The following is a 21640-nucleotide window of genomic DNA, read 5'->3' as shown; positions in this document are numbered from 1 at the left end:
TGACCTGGCCTCCGCAGCCTTCTGTGGCAATGAATTCCATAGATTCACCACTCTCTGGCTAAAGAAGTTTCTGCTCATCTCTGTTCTAAAAGGTCTTCCCTTTACTCTGAGGCTGTGCCCTTGGGTCCTAGTCTCTCCTGCTAATGGAAACATCTTCCCCACGTCCACCCTATCCAGGCCTTTCAGTATTCTGTAAGTTTCAATCAGATCCTCCCCATCCTTCTAAACTCTATTGAGTATAGACCCAGAGTCCTCAAACGTTCCTCATATGTTAAGCCTTTCATTCCTGGGATCGTTCTCATGAACCTCCTCTGGACCTTTTCCAGGGCCAGCACATCCTTCCTGAGATACGGGGCCCAAAATTGCTCACAATATTCTAAATGTGGTCTGACCAGAGCCTTATAAAGCCTCAGCAGCACATCCCTGCTTTTATATTCTAGTCCTCTCGAAATAAGTGCCAACATTGCATTTGCCTTCCTGACTACCGACTCAACCTGCAAGTCAACCTTAAGAGAAACAAAAACAAAAACAGAATTACCTGGAAAAACTCAGCAGGTCTGGCAGCATCGGCGGAGAAGAAAAGAGTTGACGTTTCGAGTCCTCATGACCCTTCGACAGAACTTAGTTCTGTCGAAGGGTCATGAGGACTCGAAACGTCAACTCTTTTCTTCTCCGCCGATGCTGCCAGACCTGCTGAGTTTTTCCAGGTAATTCTGTTTTTGTTTTTGTTTTGGATTTCCAGCATCCGCAGTTTTTTTGTTTTTATCAACCTTAAGAGAATCCTGGACTAGGACTCGCAAGTCCCTTTGCACTCCAGATTTCTGAATTCTTTCCCCATTTAGAAAATTGTCTATGCCTCTATTCTTCCTACCAAAGTGCATGACCTCACACTTCCCCACGTTGTATTCCATCTGCCACTTCTTTGCCCATTCTCCTAACCTGTCCAAATCCTTCTGCAGCCTCCCCGCCTCCTCAATGCTACCTGTCCCTCCACCTATCTTTGTATCATCTACAAATCTAGCTAGGATGCCCTCAGTTCCTTCATCTAGATCATTAATATATAAAGTGAAAAGTTGTGGTCCCAACACTGACCCCTGCGGAACTCCACTAGTCACCGGCTGCCATCCTGACCACCCCTTATCCCCACTCTCTGCCTCCTGCCAGACAGCCAATCTTCTATCCATGCTAGTACCTTGCCTCTAACACCATGGGTTCTTATCTCACTGAGCAGCCTCCTGTGCGGCACCTTGTCAAATGCCTTCTGGAAGTCCAAGTAGATAACACCCATTGGCTCTCCTTTGTCTAACCTACTCGTTACCTCCTCAAAGAATTCTAACAGATTTGTCAGGCATGACCTCCCGTTGATGAAACCATGTTGACTTTGCCCTATTTTACCATGCACTTCCAAGTATTCTGAAATCTCATCCTTAATAATGGACTCTAAAATCTTACCAATGACCGAGGTCAGGCTAATCGGCCTGTAATTTCCCGTCTTTTGCCTCACTCCCTTCTTAAACAGGGGGTTACATTAGTGATTTTTCAGTCCTCTGGAACCCTCCCTGACTTGTGTGATTCCTGAAAGATCACCACTAACGCCTCCACTATCTCTTCAGCTTTCTCCTTCAGAACTCTGGGGTGTAATCCATCTGGCCCAGGTGATTTATCCACCTTCCGACCTTTCAGTTTTCCTAGCACCTTCTCCTTGGTAATGGCCACCATACTCACCTCTGCCCCCACCCCCCCACCGACTCTCTTGAACTTTGGGGATTTTACTCGTGTCTTCCATTGGGAAGACTGACGCAAAGTACCTATTCAGTTCCTCCACCATTTCTTTGTTCCCCACTACTACTTCTCCAGCATCATTTTCCAGCGGCCCAATGTCCATTTTTCCCTCTCTCTTATCCTTTATATATCTAAAAAAACTCTTGCAATCTTCTTTTATAGTACTGGCTAGTTTACCCTCATATTTAATCTTCGCCCTCCTTATTTCTTTTTTAGTTGTCCTCTGTTGGTCTTTGTAGGCTTCCCAATCCCCTGGTTTCCCACTGCTCTTCGCCGCACTGTATACTTTCTCTTTAGCTTTTAGGCTGTCCCTGACTTCCCTTGTCAGCCATGGTTGCCTCGTCCTCCCTTTAGTATGCTTCTTCTTCCTAGGGATGAATATGAGGCTGTGCCCCATGCCATCTACTGCATATCGTGCAGACTGATGTGATGTTCATAGGGAATCCTTCTTTTCACATTTGTGTCAGTGAGATTTGAGTCTTTAGCCACTCCTCCGACTTCCTCATGCTGTATAACTCAGCTGGTGCTGTGTTCTTAGCTTGAGCTCTCATTGTCACAGTCTCTGAGTTGGTGCTTTGGACAGAGAAGACCGGTGATGAAGGGAGTGAAAATGAGAGGAGCAGAACTGCCAGCGTTACAAGGGGTCGGAAGGTTATCATTGTTGTCTTCATCGTCTTCTGAAAACTATTTCACCAGGAATATCCTTGGGGTTTCTCCTGCTATGCCATGGTAATTCCTGGGAAAAGTTTGGTGGAAAACAGCATTTATGCATGTAAGCAGAGTTTCTGCTGAATTACAAAGTTATAATAGTGCAGCAGGAGAAGCTCTGAGGAAGGTCCTATAATAGAGGAGCATTAGATGATGTAAGACAAAATCACCCTTTGAGAGCATTTTCCAATTAGTGTGCAATGATAAGTCTCACTTCCCAAATTTTCTGACATTTTCCACCAGGGATTCCAGATAAGAATTCCCCTGATTAACCAGCTTAAAACAACAGATAACATCTGCATGAAAAAAGCTTATTGGGGTCCGTCATATGAATGCATTAAGTGTTCCTTGTTAATATTACAAAAGTAATTGAGGATTTTGTAATAGTGAGCACATTAGCCAATGGATTCTTATCAGACTTCTAATCTTGAGGTAACTGCTTATGTCAAGTGGATAAAATGACTACTCATTTCACGGTGAATTGTTCGAAGGATCAGAATGACAGCTTTCAGCATAAGTAATTTACTTCAAATCATAGTTAATATGACTTCTTATTACTTTCCAGTTTTTTTATCTTGGTATCGTGACTTATGCACCCTCATTAGCACTAAGTCAAGGTAAGTTGTACATTTTCTTGTGATATTTGCTTTAGTTATTACATTGTCAATGCAGCTATGAATATGTTTTGTATTGAATCAAATCTAGAAATGTCAAAATATTGATTTGGGTTGAACTTCTGCTGTGTATAAATACATAATTTCTTTTGGGTGGGGGTAATTTATTTTTCACTGATGTTAATGTGGTTGTATCTTTATACAGTAACTAACAACCTAGGTGTTCAATTACATTTGGTGGGTATTTGTTGTGTCACATTGACATAACTTGCATATCAATAAACCTTTTTGAATAACTACATAATCAACAAGTTGTGCCTTTTTACTCAAGGAGGATAGAAAAGGAAGTGTAGAGAATTAAAACGCTCCCTTTTTCTAATCACACTCTCCACACCAATAGGGGTTATCAGCATTTGCTGCATTGACCCAGTGGGGCCATAAATACAGTAACTGGAATTGGCATAATCTGTGTGCTGGGACCATTTCTGGATCCCAACCCTGCTTGAGTCAGCAGGGCACTCTCTGGCACAATCTTGAAAGATGTGGCCAATTAACAGGTTGCCCCTTGTGTTCTCTGTCTAATTAGGGACCGGTGGTGGCCACCCAAAATTGGAAGGCCGAGGTGAAAGCTGGCCAGCGGCCCCACCTAGAATGGGTATATGGAGAGGGCAACATAAAATGGAGGAGCATTACCGATGAACTGACGGCCACCTAATGCCCAGCATAAGCCATTTGATCCATTTGCAGGGGAAATGCTTCCAAATGAAAGCATTTCTCAGTGGTTGTGCTGTGAAGAAATGATTTGGCTTCTTTAAAGCATTCTCAGTATTCAACTATAAGAAGTACAGTTAGAGTCGATGATAGGCACAGGAATTCTGATATCTTGTTTTAGGTATTTGGATCAGCTAGCATTGCCACTACTGTTTCCTCAAACTGTTCACATTTTTAAAAATATTCTGTCGTGGATGGGGTTGGTGCTGGCAAGCCAGCATTTGTTACCTATCCCTAATTGCCCTTGAACTGAGTGGCTTGCTATGCTATTTCAGAGGGCAGTTAAGAGTCAGCAACAACCACATCACACTCATCTCACTGCCCTGAGCATTTTCAATGCTGTCTGCTGGGGTTCCCTTTCAGCCCACCTGCATCTCCATCCACCCACTGTTTGCACTCCCATGCAACACATGTGCCTGTTTAACATAAGAATTCACTCACTTTCAATTTACACAACATGGTAGTCATTTAGTTTTTGATAAACTCCCCTATTTTTCCCCTCCCCCAGTCGCCCATGCCCTTTCCCCCATCATAGGCGACCCCTTCCCCACCTTAACCCTACAGCCCAAACCCTCATCCTTCAGGAATGTCCAGGTGAACATGCATGTTCCCTTCCTTCCTGAAAATCCAATCCCCATCCACATTGACCTCCTTCTTCCCACCCCTATGGTCTGTGTTTGCCTCCAGGGCCTCACCAACCACCCTCGCCCCTTCTACTGGTACTGATGCTCACTCAACCTCCCACTCTACCAGCTCCTTCTCCCCCCTCTCACACTCACTATTCCATTCTACCACATCCACCCTGAGTTCACTCCCCAGGAGGCTTACATTGAGTCCACAGACTCCTCCTTTGCCCATTCACCTGGACATTCCATTTCCCTCCCCCCGTCCCCCCTTACAACATCCTCTCCCCATACACCTTTCCCCCCCTTTCCACTGTACACCTGCCCTTACACCTTCCTCCCCCTTTTATACCAATTCCCCCACCAACTTCGCTCCTCCCCCCGCCAAAATCTGAACTTCAAACTCCTCCGACACCCTCGTGCCGCATCCCCCCCCCCCCAAAACCACTTCACCAGTCAATTGTACTCGCCCATGGCGAAGTCCCTGGAAGATGGTGCGAAGCTGCTGAAGTTCCGAAGCAGGTCCCCATCATCAGCAAAGTCCACGAAGATCTGAAGCCCCAGTGAAATTGAAGTTGCTTCAGGCAGACCTCCCACTTTCCGAGAGCCGCCTCACAGCGTATCCTTGTACATGAGGATCCACCCACCATGTGATGCATTGTTTGTTCAGCGTCTAGTAGCCGTAGGCCTCCAGCAGTGTCTTTTCCTTGGATGTCCAGTAAATGAAGTTTTAGTAGATTTTGTCAGTAATGATAAGCTTTATTAGTAGCAGCAAGGTTTGTTAGTATTGGTAAAGCTTTATTGGTATTTGTTAAGGTTTGTTACCAGTAGTATGTTTCTAGTAGCAGCAGCAAGGTTATTAGTAAATAAATAGAGAAATGGCAGAGCTGTTCCAACCTCGAGAGTGTATATCCTGTGCTATGTGGGAACTCCAGGGCACTTCCCATGTCTTGGATAACCATTTGTGCAGGAAGTATCATCAGCTGCAGCAGCTTGAACTCCGGGTTTCAGAACTTGAGCAGCAATCAGCATCTGGCGTCACTGCGGTGCATCCGTGAGGTTGAGAGATTCGTGGATAGCATGTTTATAGATGTGGTCACCCTGCAGCTTAAGAGCATGCAGGGAGAGAGGGGTGCATGACCACCAGACAGTCAAAAAGGAACAGGCAGGTAGCACAGGAGTCCCATGAATGCATCCCACTCTCCAATCGGTATTCAGTTCTGAATACTGATGAGCATTATGGTTCAGCTTGGGAATGCAGCCAGCGCCAAGTCCTTGGCACTCTGGGTGGCTCAGCAGTATGGAGTTCAGGGGCTGGGGAGGGGTACAAGGTTGCCTGGAAGAGCAATAGTGATAAGTGGTTTGATAGTTAGGGGAATAGATAGGTGTTTCTGTGGCTGCAAACATGAATTCAGTGTTGCCTCCCTGGTGCCAGGGCCAAGGATGTCACTGGCTGCAGAGCACCCTGAGGCAGGAGAGTGAGTAGTCAGCAGTCATGGTGCACATTGGTACAAGCGACATAGGCAGAAAGAGTGATGTGGTCCTACAGTCAGAATTTAGAGAGCTAGGTAGGAAAGTAGCAAGCAGGATCTCAAAATATAACAGCAAATCTAGGCCGAATAAACTGGAATAAAAGATTGGGAGAAAAAACAGCCGTTGCACAGTGGGCTCCTTTCAAAGGAAAGAGAGAGTTCAGGCACAGTCAAAGTATTGTTCTCTTGAAAGGGAACAAATACAGAGCTTTTGTGGATAACGAAAGAAGTAGATATTAAGATTAGGAAGAAAAAGTATGCTTATGACAGATGTCATGTAGAAAATATAATTGTAAACCAGACTGAATATAGAAGATTCAGAGGGGAGGTGAAAAAGCAAATAAAAGAAGCGAAAAGGGAGTACGAAAAGAGACATGCAGCTAACATGAGAGGGAATCCCAAAATCTTCTATAGGCACATAGATAGGGGAAGGCAGTGGCATAGTGTGTTGTCACTGGACTAGTATTCCAGATAATACTGTAGTAATGCTGTGGGTACCTGGGTTCTAATCCCACCGTGGCAGATGGTGAAATTTGAATCCAACAAAAATCTGGAATTAAAAGCCTGATGATGACCATGAAACCATTGCCGATTGTCGTAAAAGAAAAAATCTATTTCACTAATGTCCTTTAGGGAAGGAAATCTGCTGTCCTTACCTGGTCTGGCCTGTGTGACTCCAGACCCACAGCAGTGTGGTTGACTCTTAACTGCCCTCTGAAAAAGGGCAATTAGGGATGGGCAATAAATGCTGGCCTAGTCAGCGACACCTACATGCCATGAAGGAATTTTTTTTAAAAAGGGTGATAAAAGGAGGAGTAGAGTTGTTCAGGGTCCATAAAGGGAATTTATGCATGGAGGCAGAGCACATAGATGAGGTATTAAATGAATAATTTTCATCTAACTTTACTAAGGAAGAAGAAGCTACCCAGGCCATGGTGAAAGGGGAAACAATTCAGACACTAGAAGGGTTTAAAATTAAAAAGGAGGTGGCATTGGATAGGCTATCTGTTCTTAAAGTTGATAAGACACCAGGACCAGATGAGATGCATCCAAGGATACTGAGGGAAATAAGAGTGGAAATTATGGAGACACTGATCATAATTTTTCCATTTCCTTTGGACTCAGGGGTGGTGCCAAAGGACTGGAGAATTCCAAATGTTAGACCCTTGTTCTAAAAATGATGTAAAGATAAGCCCAGCTCAATATAACTTTGGTAATTAAAGGAAAATACTGTGGATGCTGGAAATCTGAAATAAAAACACAAAATGCTGGAAAAACTCAGCAGGTCTGGCAGCATCTCTGGAGAGAGAAACAGAGTTAACGTTTTGGGTCCGTATGACGACTCTTCAGCTCTGAAGAAGTCATATAGATTTGAAACGTTAACTCGGGTTCTCTCTCCACAGATGCTGCCATATTTAAAGTAATTTGCAGACAAAGCAAAAACGATATGAGAAAAACTCTTTCACGCAGTGAATAGTTAATGTCTGGAATGAACCGCCTGAGTGTGGTGGAGAATGTGGTGGAGGCAGGTTCAGTTGAGGCATTCAAAAGTGAATTAGATGTTATTTGAAGAGGAAGAATGTCAGGGTTTGCAGGTGGGAGAATGGCACCAAGTAAATTTGTTCTTTCAGAGAGCTGCTGCAGACACAATGGGCCAAATGGCCTCCTCCTGCACTGTAACAATCCTTTGATTCTGTGATTCCATTCAGGTCTAAGACCCTTCATCAGAACTGGAAAATGTTACTGATGTAACACGGTTTAGTTAAGTGCAAGAGCAGGGAAAGGGAAGAGGCAAGAACAAGAGGAATGGTCTCTGGTAGACTGGAAGGCAGAAGTGAAGGGTGCCAAACGGGTGATGGAACAGTAGTTGTTTATTGTGTATTAATTAGGTGTTTAATTATATTCAGTTGGTGGGAATTAATTGTGATTCATCTGCACTCATACATATACAGGAGCAGGCTGAGACTGGTTGTTGGGTTGGAAGTGCATGATATGTAATGTGTGTCTCTGTAAATAAAAAGTTACAAGCGTGTAAATACTTGATTCCAGTTCTGTTCTTCATTGCCTAGCTATCTGAATTGTAACAAACCCTCCAACCCTCCAATCTCTCTTGGGAGAGTAGACACAGTTCCTAGTCTGGCAGGGGAGAGACCACGATCACTCTCTGGATGAGTGTGAGTCGTGATTCTTTGGTGTTCATTTTATTTTTTTACAGGTTTTAATATTGGCTTCAGCCTTTCACTGTTTTAGTGTTGGAACTCTCGTGTGGCTGTTTCTTTCTTTCTGGCTCGGGCGTTGGTGCCAATCCAATGTAAGTTTTTAAATGATGGTTAGAACAAACACTTGAGCTCTCAATCAGGGGTGCGTGACACTGTTAAGGAGGTGGTGAAAAATAGTGAAGGAGGTTCACCCATGGCCCACACCTTCTTTGTTGAGAGAGCCCTTTTTGAATGCTGTAGATTTGAAGCTGTGGTCATCAGCTGCCTGCAAATTTCCCCAGTAGTGGATACTTTGACATGATCTTTGAAAATTCACTGCATGTGTGAACTTACTCGAGGTGTTCAAGGAGAGAGGAAGCCAGGTGCCACTGTTGGTCCTTTCGGCGAAGCTGCTGTTTACTCTAATGTAATAATGGAACCGTGTTGTGCCATCCATCTCTACAAATTACATATTCCTGTGTGGATGTGCTGAATTTTCTCGTCAGTTATGTCAGCTGGGAACAACACCTGAGGTCAAGGATACCTTCAGGATTTGAATCAGCAAATGGCAGGGCAAGGTAACCTTGAAGGTGGGTGGCAAGGGAACCATCCTCCGTCTTCCCTCCAACTTTGCCATTAGGTGAAGTCAGGGATCCTTAGTCTATGTGGGGCAGCCCAGAGCTGGTCACAGCTGTGACAAATTTCAAGTGGTGGTCAACTGTAGTGCAGTCATCTGTAAGCAGGAAGGACTGCAGGCAGACTAAATGCTGCAATCTGTGCTAGAAGACCACTTCTACAAGACTTTGCACAAAAAAAAGGCAGCTAGAACCAAGGGAAGGCATGAGGAAGGAATGACTAGCATGTCTGCTGTAAAGGAGAACAAGCCTCCCCCCATTAAATCCCCCAGGGAAGAAAACCAGAAAAAGAGGGGCATAGGGGAGGACAAGAAGAAGGAGAAGGAAAAGGGTGCTGCAGCAAAATGTGAAACAGCTACACTGTCTCCTGAGCTTCTCCTCAGTAAACAGAAATAGTAGAAGAGGAACCAGAAGAGGGGCAAATGGGTGAATAGCAAGTGGTTACAAGGAAAGCCACAAAGAAGAGAACCCAAAAAAGGGAACAAGCCACCACCTAAACCAGTGGCAAGAGGTGGCTCCCTAGTGAAACGGACTATAGCGATTGCTCTTGTTTGGATGAGGAAGGACATGAAAGATGATAACAGCCAAATTGGCAAAATACTAAGGAGCAGGAAGAGAAGATCTCTAAGCTCAAATACTGGAAACAACGATGGGGCCAGCGTGGCCCAACCCAAATGTGCAATGTGCAGTGAGACATCCAGCACACCCTAGCCCTGGGAAGCTGGGAATAGTAAAGCACCCAGCACACTCCAGCTCCAGGAAGTCAGGAGCAGCAAAGTCCTCTTGCACAACACCCTCAATGTCGCCTGGCAGAGGTTCCTTATCAAGGTGGACCAGGATGGCTTTCTCAGCCTAACAATAGAGAAACAGTTTGCGAATGCTATGGTAATGCAGGAACTCGCCAAAAGGCCAGGACTACTGCAGACAACTGGACTGGTAGACAACACACAGTTTTAATGGGTCTAAAAATTGCTTTCATTTAGTCTGTGCAGCGTTAAGTCTACTGTGCAATGTGTTTTGACCTTGGAGTACCTTGTCAAAGTCAAAATTAACCTGCTGTTTCTGTGGGAGTGCAAAATACTGCACCTCAGCATCTACAGGCAAGGGTCGCAATGGTGGTCCATTGATCTAGCCAGAAGGAAATGATTCTCTTTCCTCTGGCCTGGATATTCTGCTGCGGGGAGGGAACTTCTCCATCCAACGTTGAAGAAGGGCTGAACAGTCGCCTCCTTATAACAGACTTAATGTACAAAAATGTGTGCTCTGACTAATAAACCGTAAGCCCCAGAAGTTCTGATGAAGAGTCAGATGGACTCAAACTATTAACTCTGTATTCCTCTCCGTAGATGCTGTCAGACCTGCTGAGTTTTTCCAGCTATTTTTGTTTTTGTTTGAAACATCTGAGTACCTGACGCACTGATGGGCAGTGAGCAAGGTGAACATCAAGAGGTTCTTTGACTGCAAAAGATATTCAAAAGGCTAGACAGAGACATAGGGAAATGTCCTGACTCCACAAAAACATGCAGAATCTGGTCCTATTTCAATTGATGGGCGTCAATGTCAAGGATGATCTCTAAGAGGGGAAGAGCCATCAGGCCTCACTCTTTGCAGTGGAGTCCTCCAAGATCATCTTCTGGCTCACGACCTATTTTGTGGAACAGAATGAGGTGTACTTGCATTTCCTCTTCGAAAAGGTATGTAGAGCTCTGCGATTAGCAGCCTGAAGGAAGAAGATGGCTTGATAATGTCATTGCAGCCTGGCATACTAAGGATCAGCAAATCCTTTTATGCCAGACTGTCTGATGTAAAGCCCCCTGACATCACAGCCTCCCAGTCCCTCCTATCTTCTATCACAGAGGTCTTGAGAGTACAGTACATGGGAGAATCTGGATGAGCTGAGAAAGGCCATCAGGTCCTTTGAGATGACTAAAACTCCTGGAAGTGATGATATACCAGATTGGTTGTATTTAACTCTGTGTGGTACTAGATTGGTCTAGACCTGCTGGATTTGTACAAGAGTATGCTTCCTGCCAGCAGCATGTCAGAACTTGAGGAAAGACATCATCGCCCTCATTTACAAGCACAAGGAGAAGAGGGAGGAAAACAGAAATTGGCAGCCCGTTTCACATGGACTACAGAATTCTGTCCAAGTTCATTGAGAATCAGGCCAAATCTGCTCTGATGTTGGTGATCAACCCTGTTTGGATCTGCACTGTACAGATCTCTGATAGACTTGTGCTCTTCAGGAATAGGATCGCCTCTGTGCAGGACAGAGGGGGTGGACACCTGCCTCATCCACTTGGACCAGGAGAAGGCCTTTGACAGAGTATTGCACATCTACATGATGAATGTGTCCTCCAAAATTAGGTTTGTGGAGGGAATCTGCAATTAGATCTACCTTCCCTATGAAAACATCAGTAGCGCACTTTTAATTGATGAGTAGGAATCTGAAAGCTTTCCGATTAAATCAGGAGTCAGGCTGTCTCCTCTCCTCTGTCTTATTTGTTTGCTGTAACAAATGTTTTGCCGAGTCCATCGGGAAGGATGTAGGCATAAGAGGGGTGAAAATCCAGGGTAGCAGAGGCACTCAAGTCAAAGCCTCCCATTTGTATGGACAAAGCCAGCATCTGCTTGAATGTGCTGTCAGTTTTCAGACTGATGAGCACCACAGGATTAAGGCTATATTCTTTGGGAGCTGAAATAAAGAGAGAAAATGCTAGAAAAATTGAGCAGGTGTGGCAGTATCTATGGAGAGAGAAACAGAGTTAATATTTCGAGTTGGTATGACTCTTCAGAGCTAAATAGAAGTATAAATGCGATGGATTTTACACTGTTAAGAGGGGTTGGAGCAAGATAGAAGGTCAGGGACATGTGTGCAATGTTCCAGTGAAGCCCACTCCCTTTGTCTTGCGTCTATAACATCTTTGTCAATCTCTCCTTAGCTCCCACCTATCCCTAACCTTCTGCCTTGCTTCACTTGCTCCATCCCCTCTTAAACAGTATAAAATCTATCACATTTCTACTTCTCTTTAGCTCTGAAGAAGAATTATATGGACTCGAAACATTAACTCTGTATCTCTCTCCATAGATGCTCACTTGAGCTGCTTTGGAAGCTTCTGAATATCAGTTGACAGGACAAAATACCAGACACTGAGGTGCCCACCCAAGCTGGCATGCCAAGTATCCACACCATATTGAGACAGTCACAATTGAGTTGGGCTTGTCATGTTGTCAGGATGCCTCACATTCATTTACCAAAGCAAATGTTCTATGGACAACTTGAATCAGGGGTGTGTTCTCATGGCGGTCAAAGGAAGTGCTAGAAGGACACTCAGAAGGTTGCCCTTAGGAGTTTTGATATCGTCCCCAAGTTCGTCCATGATTGCTGCACTTGGTGCAACCAAGTCAAAAAAGATAGGGGCCGTCTTTGAAAGCAAGTGCATATCAGAGGCAGAGTGAAAATGCCAAGAGAGGAAATCCCAAGCCAGCAGCTCTCCAAAGTTCAATCGTCTGTGGTATCCTGCCCTGTTTGCAGCAGAACCTTCCAGTCACAGATCAGCATTAGTGGTTACCTACATACCCACTAGAACCCTAACATACATTGCACATGATAGACACAGCCATCTTTCCCTTGAAGGACAAACAGTGCCAAGACGCTCTCAATGTTACTATACATGGTGCAGGTCTGGCCCACACTGTCTGTACTGTGCCGTGGGGGTCACTTGAGTCATCTTCCACTTTATCTGGAGATTAAAAATGGACCTTGTCCACTGGGACAGGACATACGAATCTGTAGACAAAGGGGGGAAAATTGTATTCTATCCCATCCTCATCCTGACGGCCATTTTTGTATGCAGTTGCATCAAGCTGTGCATTGACCTTGGTACACAAACACCAAGAGTTCACCAAAATCACCATGCTGAGCTTTTATCTGTCTTGGTATTGCAAAGGATGGGTCTGGCCATATTGCCACAGAACACTTCAGTTAGTTGGCCAATGCTGCACCACCTGTTCCTCATGGAAATGTTTACGCAGAAACTTGCCTTTGATTGCAGGTCTGCATTTAATATCTTTGAGGTCCTGTGGGAAAAGGTGATGGTGGACCCCATCTTATTGACAGTTCCGTGAGCTCATTTTCAGAATCATTTGACAGAATGCCTCATCACCAGAACTTTCAAAGAAGCACCAAGACATAGCTTGGCTGATGGTAAAAATGGCCCTTCCCTTCAGATCCATCCTGCATACCCAAAGTCTCACTGCCTCCCCCCACTGCCCTGGAGACTGCTGTGGTGGGGAAGAGATCATTACTCATATTCTTTTGGAATGTGTCTTTGCAAAGCAGGCCTGGAAAGAGGCGCAGTGATTTTTTGAATATTGCTGAAAAAGAGATTTTTTTGTTGAATATTTTCATCTTGCATTCATACAGTATTAGTTTGTTGTTTCCCTTCCATTGGTATTCTTGTGAATTGATCTGATGAATGCAAGACAAAAAACTTCATAAAATGTCTCTTCTTTTAGCAATACATAAGTCCTGTGCTACCAAACGACTTCTTTCCTGGATTCCAAATAGTCTTTGCCTTCTCTTTTGCCCCTTTCTCTGTCAAAATCATCCCCATGTAATCTTCCAAGAACCTTGGTGCCTTGACCACAACAGACAAGCCTTAATGTGGGTCCACCTTCTAACATTTTCCTCTCTTTGCTCTTGTTCTTTCTTTGCTTCTTTATCAATTCCAATTCCTTATGGCCATTTAAGTAGCAGCAGCCTTTTAAGCACTGCAGCTAAACTGGATTTACCTCCCTCCCAGTGATAGGGAGCCACTCAGCAGAGGGATTCCTGTCTTTAACACGTCTTACATAATTAATTAGACATCCTCCAGGAAATTGCTTCATGGTGTTAGTGGAATCACTTAAAGGGCGGAAGTTCCACCTGACCATTTTCCTGACAGGCCCAGGAAAACCTGGAAAAAAGAAGAATGTGTGGCACAGCATAGCTGATCCTACAAAAATGTGGCCATGCTCGTGTTAACCAGTTGCAATGTTACTCTTGTCACAGCCCTCATAATGCAAAGTGCCTTGTCGATGTTCATGAATTCGTAAAATTGCTTGCATATCTGTAACCTTTGGATGTTGGAAACTTCTTTCTGCATTTACTCATTCCAAACTCCACCTTTTATTTGAAAACTGGCTGCTGTTCAGAGGGCGATCCTTCTTTGCAGAGCTGCATTATCAAAATGAATAGTTCTAAACTTCTCCCTTCTTGCTACTATTCTCAGAATAGGAAAACTTTCCATTTGAAAATGTACAGGCCACCTTCATTACAAACAGAAACCCTTTTAAGCTGCTATCTCTGGGTATCATGTCCTTGAGTTCCAATCTGGACAGGGAGCAAACAGAAGTAAGGAACGTCAGCTGATCTTACAAAGTGATGCAAAGTCATCACTGCACAACTACTTGCATGTCGTCTGCATGTTGTAGTCTGGTCGCGCCAATACTGTTGTAGATTCATATAATTATACCACTCCATGATGTAGCATGTCCTACAATCCATGAATAGACTCAATTTCCAAATCTGAAGGTTCTAATTCAAATCTTTATCCAAGGGAATGAGTATTAAGGACGTTTTTTATTAGCAATTTATTGCAACTAATAATATGCATAAAATTTAAGATCTTGAAAGTCAACTGAGAGTTTCATCTTGTTCTGACTGTGGAAATCTCTGCTGCTATCCCTAGCAAAGAACTGCACCAATAGGGCACATCAGAGGCACTCGTTGTTGAGGCTATGTTGTGCCAGGGTGTGAGCCCCACCAAAGCAGAACTTTATTGCTTTAAAAGAGTAAAAAATAGTTGCAACATGCATTAATATAGCGCATTTATATTGTAATGAAACATCTGGAACACTTCACCATATTCCAGATAGATACTCCTGGGGCAGGATCTTGAGCCCCTGCATGGCCAGGAATGGAGGCAGATGAGAGCTATAAATAGTCCCACCAGCTGGCTTGCTGGTTTCCTAGTTCTGTTACTTCTCCAGACCATTTTTGCAGAGGCAGGATGGAGGGCTATCCATCTACATGTGGTAGATAGCTGACATGGCTCATTTAAAGTCTATTGATGCCAATTAGAGGTGGCTAACTGGGGTTTTTCTGCTGGCCTCCACATTCCACAGTAGGGGCCAGATCGTATGCCTGGAGGTGGCAGCAGGCCGAGGTACTGCATTCCAGGCTGGCCTAGGTGCAGGAACAGCACCAGGCCACCCTGTAATGGACGGTCACACCCCTGTAACCTGTGGTGGCCTGATTGCAAGATCCATTTTTTAAATTTAAGTCTAAAGAAGTTGAGAGAGCCTCCATCTTGAAGTGTCCTCAACCTTAATTACCTTGTATTGCAACCTGTTGTTGCTTTTAAGCTGGAAGGCTTCTGATGGAAGGGCTCAGCTTTGAGATCCTGCCCACAGTGCTTATTTGGATGGTTAGCCCATCTCCAAGCCAGTTAAAGGGGTGTTCCCATGAAAATCACATTAAGTGACTGTTTCCCTGGGGACTGGCTCAGGTCCTGGAAACAGTCCAACCACAGTTTCCTGCCCCTGGATGGAAAATTCTGCCCCTGGTCTCACAGGTTCCAGCTACACTGAAACTACAAAGGGTTTCTCTGAAAGCCACGAAAACAGGAACACTGATGTGGGGAATTCCTGTTCTGGCCTCTCCACTATTTATGCCAATGGCCATGTTTAGTTTGTATGGAGACTCTGTTCCTAATAGCCAATTAGGAACCCTGACTTTTGGCTAGTACCAATGTATCCTGGACCTGGCCTACTTGCTGCCCTGCTGGCAAATTCGCACCAAAGTTACAGTGGGAGTATTCTGAAGGAGCTGGGGATTTTTGGCCCTATATGTGTTATCATAAGAAGCATTTTATTAAGTGTCTTGATTGCATGTAAGAAATTACTGCCAATAAAGCTTACATTTTCGCACAGTAATTGAAAATTTATGGCATTCACATAAAATGGTTATATTACTGCTATTTTTGACTTTCCCATTACAGCAAACACTAATCAGTATGCTAACTGTTCTTCCCAATTGTCTCTTTTTCAGTTACTGGATTAAACTTGTGGATTTCCATTGTAACAACAGCGCTTGTGTGTACACTGTACTCAGCACTTGTAAGAAAATCGAATTTGAATATTTACTAGAGTTGGTAACCATGATATTAAGAGACAATGGTCCCAAAATTCCATGGACTGCTTTCTTGTTCTGCTAACACCTGCTGCTGCTGTCCACTATGGACCCTGCTGGAGTATGTGTGATTAGTGGGGGGGTCCTCATCTAATTTACATGGGGCTGACTAGCATCTGCACCATTTGGGCACATCTTAGGTGTTTGTCATGCTCCAAAGACATGACTTGTCTGCTCTGGGAGGGATAGTGAGTTTTTCCTGAAAAACACAACATTCTCCAGCGGCTCCTCTTGTAACGTAATTTATGTTTTTGCAGAACTTGAGTATTGCTGAAAAAAGATACAACTTTGTCAAAGCTTTCCGTCTTGCACTCAGAGGACTATCACAAGAATACCAGATATAAAGGGAACAACAATTTATACTATACTAAATGAGAGTGCTGATTGGTTGGCAAGTGGAAGACCATACAGAACTTGCATACAGATAGCAATGCTGTGTCCATGTTCTCATTTGACACATGACACACTTGATACTGGTCAATATACTTGTTGGAATTCTTACGGTTCCATGCGCAATAAGATTGGCTTTATCTGCAACCTTTAAACAGGGCCTGAGCCATTTGCTCACCATGCAAGTATGATGCCAAAATAGGGTGCATCAAAGGCAATCCTGCAAGATAATGGCTACTCTGATCAGATTATTTCACGCTGTATATCATGCAAACTCATGAACGGGTCTAAGGCTGCTACTTTTGGCCCTAAAAAGTGCCCAGTCTACTTCAGATTACCCTGGAAGGGCAAAATATCTCAAAAATATGAGCAGCAGGTGAAGCTAGCTGTTTCACCCTGCTACTATGCAATAGCAATAGAGCAGTATTTACTACTATCAGGAAGCTGCAGTCAAGCCAAAAAGATGTTTTGCCTATCACACAAATGATTAATGCGATATATGAATTTCAGTGGCAGTGTGATGCTAGGTATGTGGGCCGAACATCCCAAAGACTGGTGGATCATATCAAACAGCATCCCTTCAGTTGTTTGTTCTGGAAGCTACATACATTAATACACAGGGGCCTGCTTTTTGCAGACAGAAAGAACTTGGACATGCACCTGTTTCAGCTAAACAAAATAAGTGACAGCCATTCACTGGTTCATTCCTCAGGGCAATGCCTTGACCAATCAAAGTCGAGCTGCCTGATCTAAATTTCATACAATGCTAGGCAGTTAAGTCGCTATCAACTGGTGCATTCTCCATGGTAACACCTCTATCAATCAGATTCCACTTGCCAAGCAATCAGCACTCTCTTCTCACACCATATAAATTTTTGGTATTGTGAATTATCCTGATGAGCGCAAGTGAAAAACTTTAACAAAAAAGTGTCTTTTTCAGCAGTCCTCAATTTTTTTATGCTTTTCCATACACCATTTATAAGAGGGCTGCATTGAAACACATTTTAAAAATTATTTTGGAATCTTTGGGGGTCTGAACCAGAACCCCAGTTTGACTCTCCCCCTGAATGTTACCCGCTTCTGTCTTTCTTTGATATATTGACCTCCAACCATCCACATGATTCAATTAGGGTGAGAATATGGCAATTTGCATTGATGGAAGACCCACCTTTGGCTCTGCCCATTCCACATCAGTGGCCCTCTAAGGGATGTGTGAAGGCTTCACCCTCAATCTGACCACAGGAAATTTACCAGTATGGCTAAGATATGGCATATTCGAGTCCGAGCACATTTTGTCTCCTCCAGGTTAGGGTGGGAGTACATTGGGCACCCCATGGAATTTTGAATCCACTGGTTTTACATACTGACAGTGAACTTCCTTTTCACCCATAAGAACATGCAAATTATAATTGAAAGTTATATAGTTTCTGCTCTACGCATTATTATACACTTGAATCAAATAAATAGAGAATAAGTTTGCCACGAAGAATAGAAGTTCACAAACTGGAGTAAAAATGGCCAATTAGCAAATCTTTGTTTTATCATAGCTTATTTCATGTCTTTAATTTCCCATGGTATTACTAACAGTCAAAAATATTACAGAAATATTTTATATGTTGCTCTGTAATTTTTTCTGTCTTTTCTTTACCTCTTTCACACCTCTTATTTCTTATTTCATACTTCTTTCTATGTCTCTTACATCCTTTTTCCAATTCTCATCTGTACAGCCTGGAAATTCTTGCTGGTACACAAAATTAGAGTTATTTTCTAAGGTAGATGAGTATATGATTTGCTCAGCATGCCATTTTGAAAATTATGTCATGCCAGTAAAGGCAAGTCATTTTTATAACTTTACACATGGACTGAGCTCAGATAAAAACTTCTGGAACTGTCTTTTATTTGTTTAAAATGGATGCTCATGAACTGTCAGGATGGCTGCCAAGGGGTCAGATGACACAGACTATCAACCCTCTGGAAAGTTCTGAATTGAATAACCATGGGTGGGGGCCTCTCTCTGGAATGGGCACACCAAGACAAATGTTGCCTGTGGAATCACACCTGCTATTTTTTGAAGCTTACTCAAAACTATGGACTCCTTGACTCTTTGTTTCCAGGTTTTCTGTTCAACAAAGGAGATACGATGAGACCAATTATTTACCAGTTAAATGTGAAAGACCACCTTCTATCTCCTATTGTATATGAATGGCCTTTTAGCTTTAGGCCATTCTGGACGCACAGTGGCTATTGACCATGTGACTGAAACTGTCTTCTGATACCGAGATCCTTTATTATCCCAAGATCCAGAAAAGATGTGGGCAGACTGCAGAACACCAACAAGACAAGAGCTGAATAGAAAGGCTGTGCCATTTTGCCTTTCAGGAACCATTAGCCAGTCTGAGAACCAGACTCTGAAACTAGCTGCAAGTCATTAAAGCAGCCAGAATATTTAAACTATTCCAGTTTCAAAGTTTTCTTGAGAACCAATTCCCTTGGATATTCGACTACAAGAAACCTCACAAGCTGCTGTGGACCCTTCGTTTTACAAGATGCTCACTTCAACTTTATATCAATAAATCAATTCAAGAAACCACCGGCCTGCAACCATGGAGGTCAAGAAATCATAAATCAGAGACTGAATTAACTATAATTTGTGAAAGTGCACTATTTTTATCCATATACAAACATTGGTGTGTATGTGCGAGCATGAGACTGAGTGTATGATGTCATATTAATTTGTGGTAAATTTGTGAGAATAAATAATCTTTATTTTAAGCCTTCAATGGTTTGCTGCTGAATTATTTAAGAAAAGATCCATCTCTTTCCAGAAGAAGCATACTGATTACAGGCTTTAAGAGAGCACATATTTTGTCTGTGGCAGAATTGGGACTAGTCCTGGATTAAAATCCATTGGAGCAAACAAACCTAATCTGACTTTAAACAAAAATTGGAAGTCGAAGGAAAGAGTGACATAGCCAATATTGTTGAAACAAAAAACAAAACGGGTTTACAGCAGTAAGCTTTGCGAATACTAACAATAGAGATTCAAATGGCTGCCTTCGACATATAAGCATTCTAACAACAAGAGACTTAATTTAGGCTAAATTATCATCCCTAACCTTAGAACAGCTAAAAGCCATAGCTAAGCAGATAGAACTTAATATACAACATAAAGCATGGACACCCATGATATTAAAGATGCTGGCTGAGCATCTTAGCCTCACCCCAGACTTGGAACAAGCAGAAGATATAGAACCTGAAACAGACCAAGTTACCTTAGCCAAAATTCACCTAGAGGAGCTGAGGCTAGAGTTAGAGTTTCAGGCAAGGGGGAAGGAGAGAGAAAGGGAATCCCAGAAGGAAAAGGATGAGAGAGAATCCCAGGAATGAGAGAAGGAGCGAACCTTCCAGCTGGAGATGCAGGAGAAAGAATTACCAGCACCAAATGATAGGGAACTAAGGCAGATTGAAGCAGCTGGTGGGAACTTGTCTTTATCTAGTGGATATGCCACTGGTAATTCAATTACCCCTCCCAGGTCAAAAATAAGTTTTGATTTCTGAAAGTATTCCCGACTATTTCCCAAGTTTGAAGAAGAGGATGTGGCAACCTTCTTCACAGCCTTTGAGAAGCTGGCAGATCTGTTAAATTGGCTAGCAGAGATTTAAACTCTCCAACTGCAAAGTCAACTGATAGGGAAAGCCTGCGAAGTTTATTCCATGCTGCCTTCAGACAATTCTGAGAATTGCAACCAGACAAAGGCTGCTATTCTAAGTGCCTTTGAACACTTACCACAGGCATACTGCCAATAATCCCGGAGCACTGGTAACAAGCCCACTCAAACTTTCCTCGAGTTCTAGAGAATTGAACAGTTAACATTTGACCAGTGGGTGCTAGCACTTAAAATTGACTGTATGTATGAAGGATTAAGGGAAATAATCCTCTAAGAGGAGTTCAAAAACTGCCTCTCATACAACATTAAAACTCACGTGAAGGAACAAAGGGTTTCAAGAGCCAGAGACACAGCTATCATAGCAAACTATGAATTGACCCAAAAACCTCTAACTCCAGGTAAACCTCGGATTAGTAACTCCTACAAGCTAGGGAGAGATAGAATGGAGATAGACGAAACAGAAACAAACCCCAGAGAAAAGGAGAGCAGGGAAAGAAAAGCAGTTAAGTCTCCCACTTGTAAAAGAAAGATCCTGGATGGTAAGTCACCAGGAGGCTGTTCTGTGTGTTTTCAGTGTGGGAAGCTTGGGCATATTAAAGAATATTGTTCGCATAGGGGGCACTGCAGTCAGGACAATATCCGTAGCCATGAGGGTAGTGAACTTGAGCTCAACTATAACCAGGGTGGACCAGGATGCCTACCAGAGTATTTTACACAGGGACAATGACTACTTTTGTATGTCCAGCTTCGAGAAAAGAACCAACTATCGTCAGGGACACTGACTGTCTTCAAACTTGACTTTTAGCAAAAGTTGCAGAGACACCACTTGAAAGTAGAACAAATACCACAGTGTTGGTAAAAGGGCTTACTGGCAAATGTTTGAAAGTTCCCTTAATTAAAATTTACCTGCAGAATAAATTGGTCTCTGGAATAGTGATGGTCAGGGTAATACCAAGCTCAACAATGCAAGGGGTGAACCTATTGCTAGGCATTGACTTAACTGGAGGTGCAGTCTTGTGTTCAGAGCGTTCAGAGCAGTCCACAGAGACTGGGGTAAACAATGGGAGCAACCAAATGGTGATCAGCTGCAGACAACTGAGGAAACTCTGGGGGGCAGTCTGCGGGTGGGAGCGATAGAACTAGTAAGGATTAGAGAGGCTAAAGAAAAGCCAGCAGAATTCACAGGGGCTAGGTTACAGCCCATAGAATCTAAAGCAGCCAAATTTACAGAGGCCAGTGTAGGGCCTGCAGAATTTAAAGGGGCCAAAATAGGACAGGGGAGAGAAAAAAAGTGCTGGGACAGAAGCAGCAGAGGTAGAACCAAATGCACGCTTGATTTGGTTAGAAGGCATCTTCTTTCCAGATTTAAATAGGGACCATGAAGGTTCCCAAATAAACAGGCAGAGTAGCTTTGGAGATGCCTCACCCAACTGAAGTGCCTCAGAGGAGTGCAGTAGAGGCTGGATAGTCACCTGTAGGTATTAG

At 43.4% G+C, this 21640-nt stretch overlaps 1 protein-coding gene across 1 annotated transcript in view; it reads left to right on the top strand.

The window, feature by feature from the left end:
* The window catches only part of LOC121293683 (sodium-coupled monocarboxylate transporter 1-like), a 143521-nt gene that overhangs the window by 34165 nt on the left and 87716 nt on the right, over positions 1-21640 (top strand). The window contains exons 5-6 of the mRNA XM_041216851.1: positions 3056-3107; positions 15957-16024. Coding sequence (XP_041072785.1) covers positions 3056-3107; positions 15957-16024 — 120 coding nt within the window. The remainder of the gene's footprint in view (positions 1-3055; positions 3108-15956; positions 16025-21640) is intronic.

Source organism: Carcharodon carcharias, chromosome 22 (genome assembly GCF_017639515.1).
Source record: "Carcharodon carcharias isolate sCarCar2 chromosome 22, sCarCar2.pri, whole genome shotgun sequence".
Lineage (NCBI taxonomy): Eukaryota > Metazoa > Chordata > Chondrichthyes > Lamniformes > Lamnidae > Carcharodon > Carcharodon carcharias.
This window is presented reverse-complemented; position numbering and strand designations above follow the sequence as displayed.